The sequence below is a fragment of the Diceros bicornis genome, chromosome 22, assembly GCF_020826845.1.
Source record: "Diceros bicornis minor isolate mBicDic1 chromosome 22, mDicBic1.mat.cur, whole genome shotgun sequence".
In the NCBI taxonomy this organism is placed as follows: domain Eukaryota; kingdom Metazoa; phylum Chordata; class Mammalia; order Perissodactyla; family Rhinocerotidae; genus Diceros; species Diceros bicornis.
In genome coordinates this window covers 48281545-48297920 of record NC_080761.1, presented here as the reverse complement: position 1 = coordinate 48297920, position 16376 = coordinate 48281545, and the positions used below count along the sequence as shown (strand labels likewise).

The 16376-nt window shown below is 37.2% G+C and overlaps 1 protein-coding gene across 1 annotated transcript in view; it reads left to right on the top strand.

Moving 5' to 3' along the window:
• PLAA (phospholipase A2 activating protein) overlaps positions 1 to 16376 on the top strand; it is a 37372-nt gene that overhangs the window by 14351 nt on the left and 6645 nt on the right. The window contains exons 3-11 of the mRNA XM_058565918.1: positions 762 to 862; positions 943 to 1063; positions 3157 to 3324; positions 4058 to 4193; positions 6160 to 6329; positions 9726 to 9883; positions 10820 to 11039; positions 12933 to 13004; positions 16108 to 16176. Of these exons, the coding sequence (XP_058421901.1) occupies positions 762 to 862; positions 943 to 1063; positions 3157 to 3324; positions 4058 to 4193; positions 6160 to 6329; positions 9726 to 9883; positions 10820 to 11039; positions 12933 to 13004; positions 16108 to 16176 (1215 nt within the window). The remainder of the gene's footprint in view (positions 1 to 761; positions 863 to 942; positions 1064 to 3156; positions 3325 to 4057; positions 4194 to 6159; positions 6330 to 9725; positions 9884 to 10819; positions 11040 to 12932; positions 13005 to 16107; positions 16177 to 16376) is intronic.

The window sequence follows — 16376 nt, the reverse complement described above, 5'->3', positions numbered from 1 at the left end:
CTTTCAGTCACTCTTCTCATTTTTCAAGTCCTCTGCTTAGCCCCATCCTCCATGGAACCTAGTGGCTGGATACTGAGTCTCATAGTTTTGTGGGGCCACTCTGCTTCTCATCCCTCTCTGTGGGTGTTTAGATTATAACCTCCTCCATTTTGCTAAGTCACTTATGTTGTTTTCTGTTTTCTTTGTCGTTGTAGATTAATACCATTTATGACATTACTGTGGACAGTCTGCCATTTTTAATCAGAACTCTGTCTTTTTTATTTGTTTTTAGATAATTTTTCATATTTATAATTTTTAGCCTGTATAATTTTGCGTCAAGATAAGGCATTTAATTAACTATTCCATTACTGTTGAACATTTAGCTTGGCTCCAGTTTTTTGTCATTTTAACTAAAGTGACCCTAAATATCTATGTAAACATTAGCATTTCAAAATCATTTGCATTTTCTTCCTGTGTAGTTTCTTACAACTGCAAGGGATTGTGTAACCACTTAATCCTGCTCCCTCATTTTACAGATGAGGAATCTGAGGTTGAGTAGTATCCCTGTGGTCAGCTCACAGATGGCATATCTAGGACTTGCACTCAGGCAGTCTGTGCTCTCCACCACTGCACTCTTCTGCATCTCCATTGAGTTCAGTCTTAATTGGCTGAGATACTGTTGCTTCACTAAGTGTTTTTAAAATTGCAATGCTTTAATATCTAGCAAGGTTGAGTATTTTTCTATATGAAAATGTGTTAATTAGTGCCTTTTTTTGCTTTAGTTTGTAGTCTTTCATCTGGAAAATTTGGGACATTGCTTAGTGGTTCATGGGACACCACTGCTAAGGTCTGGCTGAATGACAAATGCATGATGACCTTACAGGTACAGTAATTCTGTGTGACTTCTAGATAGTAAATATAATGATTCCGTGGCAACTTAAATTTATACCCTTTTACTCACAGGGTCATACAGCTGCAGTATGGGCAGTGAAGATCTTACCTGAACAGGGCTTAATGTTAACTGGATCAGCGGACAAGACTATTAAACTGTGGAAGGCTGGAAGGTGTGAGAGGACTTTTTCAGGTAAGATCAGACTGGACAACATTTATAATCTCATTACTTCATATTTGCTCAGATGGTTTTTTCTCAAAAGTTTAGAAGCTTGAAAGTAGTGTTTGAAAAACATCAGTGTATTTGAGCCATTTAATTTGAGTGAATGTTTAATATCTTTTTAAAAGATATAATGAGACTTATCATTAAAGGCTCAGATGTGGGCTAATAAATAGTTCCATGATAAGCTATACTATGTGTATGTGCTTCCATGTATTATATATATGTAATTATTGATACACAGTTTTGCTTTTGGTTACCATTTGAACAAGTTCAGCCTGAAACTTCCAAGCATAAGTAAGCCTCATTGATGGTGGGTCAATAGTGTTATCTTCATATATGGAAGAAAACATCATAAGTGCTTTTATTAATATTGAAGTACATTGTTTAGTAATAACAAATTTCAGGCTTTGTTTATGAGGTGGTTTTAGGTGGGCAGTCTTTTTAAACCTCAGCTATTAAATAACTCCTACACTGAGGCATCTGCTGTCTAGTATTAGTATTGCTGATTTAGTTGTGGGGCACTTATGTTTTTGGTGTGAATTTTTTTTGTTGTGTTTTCTTCGCTGTTACTCGTTAAAAGTTGATCACTACCCTGGATAATAGTGCAAGAAGTCCTTTTGTGCAAATAAAACTATCTGTAGATGGAAAATGGACAGTGAGTTATAACTAAGCATCCCTCAGTTTCTGCTTCCGTGCATAACAGTATATGTATCAAGTTGTTATTAATCTGTGATAGCGCATCTAAATCAGCAAGTCCTAAGCATGGTTTCGCTTTCTGATCTCCCTTATTAGATCACAAGCTTCAGAGAACGTTTTGTCCTTAAAAAAAAAATTGTAGTGTTGTCTTCTACAATGCTTCAATTAATATTGAAAGAAATTGAATTTTATAAAGTTTTTTAAAACATTTGATATCCTTTAATAAGTGGAATATATATGTATATCTAGTTACATAATTAACATAATGCAAGAAGTTTATAAATTCTTGCCTTTTTAAAAAATCAATAATCATTAATTTTTATTTTATTTTAATACCTGCATTTATATAAATTGTGAAATGTTTCCATTGCTAAAGCAGCAATATTTGGTTTTATATTTGCGTTTTTGTTGAATCAAAGGGGAAGAAGAAGTTATGATTTCGTTAAATCAAAAGAGATAGGATTATGGGGGCCAGCCCGGTGGCATAGTGGTTAAGTTTGTGTTCTCTGCTTTGGCGGCCTGGGGTTTGCAGGTTCGGATCCCGGGTGCGAACGTAAACACATCTCGTCAAGCCATGCTGTGGCAGCGTCCCACATACAAAAATAGAGGAAGATTGGCATGAATGTTAGCTCAGAGACCATCTTCCTCCAGCAAAAAGAGGAAGATGGGCAACAGATGTTAGCTTAGGGCCAATCTTGCTCACCAAAAAAAAAAGAGAGATAGGATTATGAGACAGGAAATTTGAATTCTTGTTTTAGCTTTGCCACTAATTGTATGGTTTTAGATAAATTAATCTTTCTCAACCTATTCTTTCATATTTTAATAAACTTTACTTTTCTACGATGAAAGTTTTATTTCAAACTCTTAAATAATTGGAATATTTTTTGTAATCTTAATTTTTTTTTAATTTTCCCTAGGACTTTCTAAATATTAATCTCAGTATTGTGTGGTGAGAAATTTAGGGCATCTTTACTCTTTGTCATATATTTCTGTTATATTTGAATATTGTGTATGTTATGAGTTATGAATTATTCTTGTCATTGGGGAAGAAAAGTTGAAATGAATTGTCAGATAAAAATGGAGAATTGTGGAGATCAAAATCCTGTTTCTAGAGGGTTTTAATAAATAATTTGGAGAAGATATGATAAATATAAAATAACTTCTCAAGACTGATGATAAAAAATATTGGCCAGACTTAAAATACAAATTTTTGTCATCAGGCTTTTCTACAGAAAAAAATGAATTTCTTAAACTTGAAAATCAGTTTTTACTACTCACTAATATGTTTTATAATGTTTGTGAAATACATAGAACCATCAACCAAGTGATCCGTTTTATTGATTTACATTATTCTTTTTTTAATACAGGCCATGAAGACTGTGTAAGAGGTTTGGCAATTTTGAGTGAAACAGAATTTCTTTCCTGTGCAAATGATGCTAGTATTAGAAGGTGGCAAATCACTGGCGAGTGTCTTGAAGTATATTATGGACATACAAATTATATTTATAGCATATCTGTCTTTCCAAATTGTAAAGGTAAGATTATACTATGTATTTATAATTTTGTATTGAGCATTGTTCCTTCCCATTCTTGAGGTGAAGGGAGGAGGGCTGATGACTTAAATGAATTTATTAGTTATAACTTGAATAATGTGGTAACTTTATTTCATAAGTATCTTTTTCCTAAAGGAGAAAATTGTATGATCATCTTCATATTAATTCAGATTTTTGATGGTTGTGTTGTAAAAAGTTCTTGGGTATCTGGGGAAAGACTTTGTATAATTTATTGGCGTAAGGTGTAGTATAGTACGTAAGATGTGAAATGTATAAAAATGTGATTTTTTAAGTTGTATATGGTATAAGTGGCAAATACATAAAATTTAAAATGGTAATATAAAAATACTTTAGAGTTGGGGCTGGCCTGGTGGCGTAGCGGTTAAGTGCGCACACTCTGCTTTGGCGGCCCGGGGTTCGCAGGTTCAGATCCCAGGCGTGCACCAATGCACCGCTTGTCAAGCCATGCTGTGGCGGCATCCCATATAAAAAGTAGAGGAAGATGGGCACAGATATTAGCCCAGGGCCAATTTTCCTCAGCAAAAAGAGGAGTATTGGCAATGTAAGTTAGCTCAGGGCCAATCTTCCTCACAAAAAAAAAAAAAAAAGACTTCGGGGTTAAAAAAAATCAGTATGCCTATCTAGAAAGATGGTGTGTATAAATATACTTAATTTTATTTATTCAAGTAATTTTTCCTGTCTTCATTAATTTTAGATTTTGTGACAACGGCAGAAGACAGATCTCTGAGAATCTGGAAACATGGGGAATGTGCTCAAACAATCCGACTTCCAGCTCAGTCTATATGGTGCTGCTGTGTGCTAGACAATGGTGACATTGTGGTTGGTGCGAGGTATTTATATTCTAGTCAATTAATAAATAATGCTGATTCACAAATATGCCTTTGGTGAGCGTTAGAGGGCACGGAGATAAGCCATAAGGGTTTCCAGTGAATTGGGGAGACCATATGCTCATTACTGTTACTGAACAAAACAGTAGTAGTTACAACAGCTTTTACACTATTAAGACATGATATATTACACCAGTATTGTACTGCAAGTTATGCAGTCACAACACTGAATGCAAAAGAAGTTAGAGAAGGTAGAGATTGATGTGGGAAAACTTTCTGGAGAAGAAGAAATTTGAATTGAATTTGAAGGATAATGAGTAAGAAGGGAAATGAGAATTTCTATCAAAAGAAACAGTATAAGTAAAGGTGTGGCATGGAACGAAAGTGATATGTATAGGAGGTAAAGGAAGATGGTGGAGGACTAATGCTGGGGAATAGTGGATAATAGGTAAGGGGCTTAATTATGGAGACCCTTGAATGCCAGGCATTTTTTAGATTTTGTACTTGGGCTTAAAGAGTTGTAGTTCTTAAGCAACAAGTGATATGATTAAAGCAGAGCTTGTGAATGATTAAATATGTAGGTTGCATTTAACTAGTGGTGACAGTGGGCAGGAAAGCAAATTAGAAAGCAGTTACGGTAGTGGGGATATGAAGTTACGAAATACTAGCCCCACAATGCTAATGAATAAGAGACCTAAAAGTGAGATAATGCAAAGGAAAAATTATCAGAAAGGGGATGAAAGAAAAGGGTAAAGCTTCAGACTTAGTGATTAGAAGTCTGCATTAATAAAAATGGAGAAGAGTGGGGCTGGCCCAGTGGCGTAGTAGTTAAGTGCCCTCGCTCCGCTTTAGCGGCCCGGGGTTCACAGGTTCAGACCCCAGGCATACTCCGACGCACTGCTTGTCAAGCCGTGCTGTGGCAGCATCCCATATAAAGTAGAGGAAAGTGGGCACGTATGTTAGGCCAGGGCTAATTTTCCTCGGCAAAAAGAGGAGGATTGGCATTGGATGTTAGCTCAGGGCTGATCTTCCTCACAAAAAGAAAAAAAATGGGGAAGTGGGAGAATTGGTTTAGTGCAGAAGGTGAAGACTTGGGTTTTAGGTTTCCTGAGGTCCGAGTGGTGATGAGGCGCACACTCATGCCAGTGGATCGTAATGGACTGGAGCTACTGAAGCCATTTCCATGATTTCTCAATTCTAAATTTTAGGAGAGGGGAGGCAAGTTAGAGGCTTTCAACTGTACTAATTGTATCCAGTTCTACAGAAAACTTGGTTTCTTACTCAACCTTCCACCAACATCAATTTCACTTTCCAATTTGTTTTTCTTCAACTTTAAATACACTTAGGTGGAAAAAAACTAAACCGATAAATCAGCCCCTGGCCCAGTGAAAAAGTAAAACACCTCCACTTTACTGGACCCTCGTTTTCTTGCTGTCAATGCCAGAGGAGCCTATAATCCTTTCTTTCATCTGTTTCCTTGAACAACTCTTCATCTGTCTCCTCTTATTTACCTTTTTCTATCATTTTCTACCAAAGTGTGATGTCAAAAAAATCACTAATAACATCTTTCAAACCAAATCCAAAAGCTTGTCTAACTTCCCATTCCTTAACCCCTCATGTACTTGACAGTGATGACAGTCTCCCTCCAAAAGCTCTCCTTTTCCATCTCAGAATGTCAACATCTGGATTCCCTTTTCTGTTTAACCTACTGGCTTCCCTTTCTCTACCCACAGTCTATCACAAGATTCAGTCTTTAGTTCTGCCCCTCTATGTTTCTTCCCTCAGGGAAAGTTGTTCTGTCACTTGACTGGCAGTTTTGTGCAAATCTCTATCTTCAGTCTCAGTAATAAATACATAGTAATGTTTCTCCTATTCATAAATACAGATGATTTTTGCTTTGGATCATTCAGGTATGATAATGTTAAAACACTATGGCAATCACGTAAAATCAGTTTGTTTTTCCTTATAGTGATGGTATTATTAGAGTGTTTACAGAATCAGAAGATCGGACAGCAAGTGCTGAGGAAATCAAGGCGTTTGAGAAAGAACTCTCTCAGGCAACCATTGATTCCAAAACCGGTGATTTAGGGGACATTAATGCTGAGCAACTTCCTGGGAGGGAACATCTCAATGAACGTGGTAAATATTTCAGTGTATCTAGTAGTAAAAACTGCTACCATGTTTGCCTTTTAAAATAATTAGAGTGATAAGAAAAAATGTTGTTTTGCTAGTCACTCGGTGTTACTCTCATCGCCAGATACTGATTTTTGAGAATTTTTACTATTAACACATAACATGAGAAACCATGTTCTTCTTGCCTCTTTCTCACAGTTCTAGAGACTTTGAGCTAAGCTCCTCATAAATAGGAATCTTGTTTTTGTTTTTTAAAACAAATTTCCCATTAGCTCAAAAGTCACTCATTTAATACTTTTTGGTTGATTGGATTCCCTGAGAGAGATTGTGCAGACTGAAAATAACGAGTTTAAATAAAGCAATGTCTGCTTAATGCGTTGGGGATCATTTGAGTTTAAAATCAGAGGACAGCAGTTGTCGCACGTGAACTCTTGGATTGGATATACCCCTGATCCACTGTATCTGTGTTTCTCAGAACTTGGTCTGTGGACCCCTGGGGATTCTGTGCTCCTTTCAGGATGTCCAAAAGGTCAAAGCTAATTTTATAATACTAAGATGTTATTTGACTTTATGCTGTGTTAAAGTCAGCACTTATGGTACAAAAGCCATGATGGGTAAAACTGCTGGCTCCTTAGTACACAAATCAAGGCCAGGGCACCAGACTGTTCTGATAATCCTTGTGTTCTTCATGGGCGTACAGCATAGTAAAAAACAAAAAATGCTGTCTGCCCTTAAGAATGTCCTTGATGAAGTGTTAAAAATTAATTTGATTACATCTTGACCCTTTAGTACCTGTCTTTTTTAATATTCTGGATAACAAGATGTCAAGTACCCATAAAGTACACAAAGTACCATGGGGTCTCAAGGATCAGTATTGTTCAGTCATGTGAGTTGCAGGCCAAACGGTTCCCTTTTTTCATGGAATGCCACTTGTATTTCAAAGAACCACTAACTGCGGTTATTTAGGCTTGGGTATTTGGCAGACATTTTTTGAAAATGAACACAGTGAGCATGTCCCTTTAAGGAAAACAACTGATGGTATTTGTTGCCACAGATAAAATTCAAACTTTCAAGTGAAAATTGAAATTTTAGAAAATTTCTATCTGCCACCAGGAGCTTGATAGCTTCCCAATACTTAAAAGACTGTTCTAATGATATCAGTGGTAATATTAACAAATGCGATTTCTTAATATTGAATAATAAAATGTGTAAACATGTGGAAGATCTGCATAGCTCAGTGAACCAATATTTTCCAAATGACCAGTTCACGGGTAGAAGATTCATTCAACGTGTAAGATAGTCTAATAGATTTTAGTGTAATAGAGCATGAAAACTTCATTGATATGGTTTCAGATTCTATATTGGAAGCTTCAATTCTACTGCTTGTAGAATATATACATTTTTCTGAAAAGGCTGTTAACCTAGTCCTCTCTTTTTCAACTATATTATCTGTGTGAGGCTGGATTTTCTTTATATACTTCCCCCAAAACTACAGATTGAATGCAAAGGCAGAGGATAGTCCAGCTGTCTTCTAGTAAGAGACGTAGTAAAGAGATTTACCAAAATCTAAAACAATGCCAGGCTTCTCTCTAAATTTCTAAAAATATATTTTATTTTTTGTTAAAATATTATTTATTCAATATGTAATAGATGTATTGTTTTTCATGAAGTAAATATATTTTTTACTCTTCTCATTTTAAGAAATTTCAAATCCAATAAATCAATTGATATAACCCACATAAAATTTATTCAGAAGCCCAAAGAGCTTTTTTTTATGACTGTAAAGAGATCTTGAAATTAAAATTTTGAGAACCGCTGCATTATATCATGTTTTTAATATTCTTACAATTCTTTACAAAAACATAGTCTTTCCATCACTATATGTGTGTGTATATATATATTCAGTAAATATTTACCAAGTGCCTAATGTGTGGCAGGCATTGTTCTAAGCTCTGGGGAATGCAGTAGAGAGCAAAAGGGACATGTACTTATGTATGTAAGATGATGATAAGTCCCATGGGAAAAATGAAGCAGGGGTTGGAGCTGTTGTATAATCTTAAATACAGTGTATAATGCTTAGGATGGCACTAGCTGCTGTCACAGTTAAATCTTAAAATCTCAGTGGCTTAACACAAGAGAAGTTACTTGTTGCACATTTAAAGTTCAGTTGACGGCAGAACATGCTGGAGCATGTTTGTAGAGTAATTTTGCTCCTCATGGTTGTTTAGGGACCCAAGCTGTTGGAAACCACCAACTTCGACATGTGGCTTCCAAGATCACCTTGAGTATAGACATCCAGCCAACAGACAGGGTAAGACAGTAGGGTAGAGAGGATGATGGACTAGGCCTAGAATTGGCCTATATCACACCCACCAGGACACCACTGACCATTACTCTGTGTGTGACATCTAGGGCCTACAGTATGCAAGGGGGTGGTATAGTCTGACTAGACAGCTATGGGTCTCTCCTGTGGAATAGGAGGCTGAATCTCTGGAGGACCGCTAGCTGTCTCTGCCACTGAAGGCCCTGCTGAGAATGTAACATTCAAGTAAAGTCCTCAAGGAGACAAGGGAGCAAATCGTGCCAACATCTGTGTGAAGAGTGTCGTAGGGAGAATAAACAGCCAGTGCAAAGACTCTGTGGCTGAAGCGGGGTGATGGGGTGAGGGGAGGAATAGTGGAAGATGGAGTCAGGGGATAGTGGGGCAGATTGTACTTGGCCTTGTACGCCTCTCAGGGACTTAGGCTTTAACTGAGAGTGCGATGGGAAGTCATTGAAGGGCCTCCCTCAGAGGAGTGTCAGGAGCTCCTTAAACTTCTGAAAGAATTTCTGTGGTTGCTAGGTTGAATGTAGACTGTAGGGGCCCAGGGCAGGAGTAGGAGGCTGTTGAGTCAGTCCAGGTGAGTAATGATGGGGTCTCATACCAACAGGTAGCAGTGGAGATGGCGAGAGGAAGTAGTTTTCTAGATATACTTTAAAGGTCGAGCTGATAGAGTTTGCTGAAGGTTTCGCCGTCTGGTTGAGAGAAGGAGGAATCAGACTCTTCTACAATTTTGGCCTGAGCGGCTAGAAGAATGGAGCATCATTCACTGAAATGAAAGTGTTGTCAGAGGATATTCAGTAATAACACTTGTTTTATTTTCAGTGGGCCAGCTACTTTCTAGTAAAATCGCATATTTTTAACCTTCCTTTGTTTAATAAAGTTTCCTTTTAACCATTATTTCCTTTTTGGCCACTTTCCGGTAAAATTACATTTTAAAATCTTTTGTTTAATAAAATTTTCTATTAAACCAAAAATATTATCTTTTATGTGTAAATTTTAATATTAAAAATTTTCTATCTCAATGTTTTTGAATTTTACTCTGCCATTCTACCTTTGAATCTTAAAATTTTTATTTTAAGGTACTAGAGAAGGACAGACTCGTCTAATCAGAGATGGGGAGAAGGTCGAAGCCTATCAGTGGAGTGTTAGTGAAGGGAGGTGGATAAAAATTGGTGATGTTGTTGGCTCATCTGGTGCTAATCAGCGAACATCTGGAAAAGTTTTATATGAAGGGAAAGTATGTCAATTTCTACTTTGTAATTACCATTATCTTAAAGTAGACAAATTAAAGGTTTTCTTTTCCCATTTCCCCATGCTATAAAATTTTCTTTGGTATTTTGACATTTAAAAATACATTTCTGGGGCCGGCCCAGTGGCATAGTGGTTAAGTTCGTGCACTCCGCTTTGATGGCCTGGAGTTCGCAGGTTCGGATCCCAGGCACGGTCCTGTGCACCGCTTATCAAGCCATGCTGTGGCAGGCATCCCACATATAAAGTAGAGGAAGATGGGCACAGATGTTAGCTTAGGGCCAATCTTCCTCACCAAAAAGAGGAGGATTGGCAACATGTTAGCTCAGGGTTAGCCTTCCTCACCAAAAAAAAAATATATATATTTCTATGGGGAAATTCTCTTTTGCCTGTCTTGAAATAGAGTTTTTTAAAACTCTCTTTCCATGTAGACAGAGCTGCATTTGATAGACAGATTAGTAGTTACCGTACATAAGCTGTTCCCAACCATTTTGGCCTAGGAGCTTCTGTGCCACCTTTCATCCAGTGCTTCCTGCCTAGCCATATTTAACTTGACGTGACACAAGAGACCCTGCAGGGCAATGCTTGTAATGCTAGCATGTTTTGATGAGTGGAGCATGGTAACAGCTAATACTTGTGGCCTAGACATCAACCGATCAGAAACCTTCCTTTGGCCTTAGAATTAATATGTAGTCGTAATCCATCCCCCACCTCCACCCCTAGTAAAATACTATCTTGCAGCACATGCAAATGGTTGCTATTAATCATTAAGTGCCAAGTGGAAGATTTTAACATTGCACTTTGGAGAAAGTTTAAGTACTATAATTATTAAAATAACATATAACATTTGTGTCATATATATCACTAGTATATATGAACAGATAAGTTAGTAATCATTTATCTCCTTTTTATATTCCAATTAAAGGAATTTGATTATGTTTTCTCAATTGATGTCAATGAAGGTGGACCATCATATAAATTGCCGTATAACATCACTGATGATCCCTGGTTAACTGCATACAACTTCTTGCAGAAGAATGATTTGAATCCCATGTTTTTGGATCAAGTGGCTAAATTTATTATTGATAACACAAAAGGTCAAATGCTGGGACTTGGGAACACCAGTTTTTCTGATCCGTTTACAGGTAAGGTAGGGGTTGTGTTAAGTCTTACAAAATTCCATCAGTGTTGGTTGATTTTCTGGTTTTTTTGTCTGTGTTTAAATACCCATTATGATTAGCTGTTTAAATAAAAGCCACGATCTGCGGCAGGTTTTTACTTCACGATCATACTTTTAAGCCTCAAATATAGTTTCTGTATTTGTAGAAACAGTTGTAAATTGTTCTCTTTCAAAAATACAGCCACACTGTAAACTAAATAAAATAAGAAACTTTATTTGTTTGAAAGGAAAAGAAACTTGTAAGTTCCTTTGTATGCGTGCTGCTTTTAAAAATACATATTTTAGTGAAATTTAGTAAATAGAAATTTTGTTTTCACTTGAGGCTCTATTGGTTAGTTGTACGTCAAATCTAGACCTGAACTGGGGATAATTTTAGTTTACGTGTGATTTGTGTTCTATGTGTTCGTTTTAGTTGTTTGTAATTAGGTCAGTCAGTTGTTTGTGACATAGTATACAGAGTCTGAAATGTTGTAAATGGGATTAGGTTTTCATGCCAGTTCATGAATTATAATTCTACTGGTATTAGTCTGAGTCCTGGCTCCTAGGAAATGGATTATAATTCTAGTAGTAGTAGCCTGAGTTCTGTGTCCTGGGAATTGAGGCCATGGTAGAAGAGGAAATAAAATGCTTCCTCTTAGGTACAGGGCCAGCTCTAAATAAAATTTTGGAATCGGCATTTGATTGTTAAAGTTTTCCTGCTGTCATTTCTGACTCTATTTTTCATGTGCAAGTGCTCTTCCTTGTCTTACAAGGATCCCATATCCTCTTCCTGTCTCAGGTCCTTTATGGAGCTGTCTGTTTTTCTTATTGTTTCATAGATACTTCATGCTCCCAAATTATCTCTTCTTCTTCTAATTCAAAATTCCATTGCCCGTTCACATAATAAATCTAGTCTCACCTGCATGTTGACTGAAACTGAGTTATCAGACTGACTCAATACTGAACTATAAAGGATGTGACCCTCCCAATGGTTGCACTTGACAGCAAAAGAAAAAAAATAAGGTGTTTATTACCTGGGTAGTTCTGTTGATAGAATTTCATACTACAGTACAAAAGAATGAGCACGTGATTACAGTATTGTGTAAGCTATTTTGTGGGACGGAGGACAGATATTAAAGCAACGGGCTCCATCTGGAAATCTAACAACTCTGGCTTTTTTTGCTCTTCTGATACTCTAACTTTATATGCATCCACACATGCATCTTTTTGTAGGCACCTCTGATTATTTCCCTAGAGGTACTAATGACATATATTCACACACACCACACAATGGTAAACGTACACATGGAAATCCGGTTTCTTTGTAGCACCCATCCCCTTTGTAATTCTCTTCTCCAGTAGGTTGTGAGCTTCAGTGGATACAAGCAATCTTGTTCCCTGCTGGATCCCCAGACTGCATGCACTGTTTGACACATGAATTAATGAACCCAGGGGTTCTCTAAAAGATTAACATTTTATTCCTGTGGTTTTGATAGCAACAGCAACAGCAGGGATTCTAGTGAATTTGTATAGGAACAGGAACAGGACCTGATTGTATGTGTATATTATTTAGGTCAGAGACCACCTGCAATTTCTGTTTTTATGTTTGAAATCCTAGTTATTTCAATATGTAAGTGCAGGAACTAAGATATAATAAAGTATTAAGTTAAGAAAACAAAACTTAGAGAATCACTGAAATTTTAATTTCTTCCTAGTTTTTCCAACTATAAGACTAACTATAGTTCCTGTTATTCTAGCATGTGACAGCCTTGCTCTTCTGTTTTTCTCCAAGCTTAGATTCTTCTAATGTAAGCACTGTGCTGTCTATGAAATTCAGAATTTTGGCACATGTCACCTTTTCCTTTGTTTGCATGCACAGGTGCTGGTCGGTATGTTCCAGGCTCTTCCTCAGGATCTTCTGACACGCTGCCTACAGCAGATCCTTTTACAGGTGGGATGCAGTTTTGATTAATGTGTATCTTTCTTCACTAAATTTATAACATTTTGTACCATATGGCCTTACATTTTGGAGATATCATCCAATAACTGATAATTCTCTTACCTGTATTTCCAATTTTGATGGATCCCCTTTTCTTTGACTTCTAATTTTTGCTTTTTCTTGGAGTACTTTTGTAGCTTTCCTCATGACTTTTAAATAGCATATTGTTAGAACTCATCGTTTCCGCCAGTGGTCCTTCCCGCAGGGAAAGCAGAGTGGTTAAGAGCATAGGTTTCAGAGTCAGACGGATGTTGGTTGAAAATCTGGCTCTACCGCTTACTTGCTGTGAGAAGTTGGCAAGTTATTTAACCCATCTGAGCCTATTTTTTTTATCTGTGAAATTAGATAATAGGGGAACCCACCAACCAAGACACAGCATGAGTGCTATCACTGGCGAGCTGCTGCTGATCACGAGCAGAGAAGGAGCCAAGTGAGTCCCTGATATTGGATGGAGCAGTGCAGTCAAGAAGTCTGCCCAGGCATATTTTGCCTTAGCATGGAAGGAGACAGTTCACCCAACTACTCAGGATTAGTCTTCCTAATCTAAGTTATTAATGGCCTTCATGAAGTCCTGGAAGTGTTGGTGTGTCTCTTCAGAGTTTATTTACCAAGGTATGCATGCTTCAGCATCAACACTACTGGAAAAAAAATTGCCAGACTTGGCCTTTAATGCAGCTGAAGAAGTCTCTTATTTTCAGAATAGCTTTTGATATACATTATGATGCTGTTGTTGGATCTTCAGCCAGAGTTCCTGGACAATATACCAAATTTGGGAAGAGAGTCATAATGTTTATGGTATCCATTGAAATTGCAGACTTAGTACTGTGAGCTCTTAAAGTGACAGCATACAATCCTCTGTAAACCATAGATTGGACCAACACACAATCCTGGGTCAGTGTTGTGAAGTTGTGAATTGCTCTCAATGAGCTTCTTTTCTCCTGTAAATAAATTGGTGGCCCAGATGCAAATAGCTGCACCCTGTGCATTGATAACCATTATACTACAAAAACCAACTATCAGGCTGAGTATTGTGATGACACGATGGCTGTTAAGGAAGTGTTTGATGACATGATGCAATTTGAAAAAGTAGTGAGGATCTGAAGAGGAGGTAAGATGACTTACTCTGTCAGCATATTCAGGCACAGGGATGCCCTGAAACTTAGAACAACAGAATTCCCGAATCTCATTGGTGGCTTTTTTGGAACGGAAAGACCATACCAAGCTTCAAACAATACCAGCAAAATCAAGAGAACTCCTGGCACCATCATAACTGAAGCATGACTCACTGTTGCACAGTGTCAGTAACTCAGAAGATGCAGTGATTATGGAGCTATGCAAGATAGCATACTAAATGTCCAAGAGAATTATGGAATTATTAGGATAACTGACCCTTACTATTATAAATAACAGATAACCGCACTTTTAAATGGTATAATATATGTAAAGTGTTCGGCAAAATTCCTGGAATATATTTAAGCCCTCAATATATGTTAGCTGTTATTATTTTTGATGATGTTCCCCAACTTTACCAATAGCACTAGGGCCAAAAGATTTCTCCATCTGGCTTACAACTTAAGGTCAATCTTAATTCCTTTTTCTTTTCCTTATTTATGTCGTTCTCAAACTTCTAATGTCATTTAGAATCATCTGGGATGCTTGTTTAAATTACTTATCTCAAAGTCCTAACCACAGAGATTCTGATACACTAGGTTAGTGAGGAGGTTAAAAATATTCATGCCCTGATCCCTCACCCACGGATTCTGATTAAATGGTCTTGAGTGTGATTTGCTGTTAGATCTTTTTAAAAGCTCCCTATAGGGCCGGCCCTGTGGCTTAGCGGTTAAGTGCGTGCGCTCCGCTGCTGGCGGCCCAGGTTCGGATCCCGGGCGCGCATTGACTCACGGCTTCTCCGGCCATGCTGAGGCCGCGTCCCACATACATCAACTAGAAGGATGTGCAACTATGACATACGACTATCTACTGGGGCTTTGGGGGAAAAAAATAAATAAATAAAAATTATTAAAAAAATAAATAAATAAAAATAAAAGCTCCCTATAGGTTTCTGAATTGAAACCAATTTGGAGAACCACTGGGTTATTATGAGTGGGCCCTGGGAATCGCATATTGAACAGATGACTCTCATTCAGGTGGCCAGAGAACCCCATTTAGAAAAGTGTAGGACTACACCCTGCCTCTTAATGCCTTGGGCAAGTAATTCAGCCTTCCTCTTCTAAAATATTGTGAATAATAATGGTATCTAATTAATAATTAAATGAATATGTGCATATAAGATGCTTAGCATGCAGGCCAGCATATAGTAAAGACTCAGCAAATCCGCTTACTCTGGGTTCTTCATCATTTTAATTAATCCTGTTTACCTCTGAGGTTTTTGTTTCTTTTTTGAGTTTTCTTTGCTTTTTCTGTATATGATATACCAGTTACACCAACTCCTAGATATTAAACTCGGGGGCTAGAACAATAGCTCATCTTTCTTCTTCCCACAAAGGCTCATCCAGGACTCTGAACATCTCCCAATCCTGCTGATTCTCTCTGCACTTGTATTTCATGTTCCTTTCTTTCCATTTTCAGTGAGATAGCCGCAAGTACAGTCTCAAATGTGAGACCAGGCTACTGTCGTAGCGTGTCTCACTCTTACCTAGTCTCTTTCGTGTTTATCTCATGTGCCGGCTAATCCTGTCTCTCTATTTCAGTAGACTAGTGTTCACATTTCATTATGGAAACCTTTTAATTTCTTTCTCTCCGGTCCACTAATGCTTTTGTAATTCATTAAACTTATGTAATTAGGGTGTATAAGGCATCTAATGTTTATTTTGTAACTTGAGAATTTCTTTTCTGGCTAACATTATTGGGCACTAACTCCATGCCTGGCACTGTTCTAAGCATTTTTCTGTTTTAAATTTATAGCCCATTCATTAAGATACCATTCTTAAGTGTGACTAATTATGAAATTAAATTATTCTTTATAAAGAAGGAACAGTTTGAACTTGATAATTTGCAGTTATCTGTGCTTACTAGGAGTATTATTGCATTTTAGGTGGTGGTCGTTACATGCCAGGGTCTGCAGGTATGGGAACTACCATGGCTGGAGTTGATCCATTTACAGGTACATGCTTTTCATTTCCTTTTCTTTTTTATTAGATTTTTAAAAGTCATTGAAACTTTTGTTTAATGAAAGATTAAGAAAATTGGTGTCTTTCTCTTGCTGGAGAACTTTTTATATGGTAAATCAATATCAAACTTCTTGACCTGGCTTCTAGCATATTCTCAGAATTGTGTCATTACTGCACATTAGAATCATCTGGG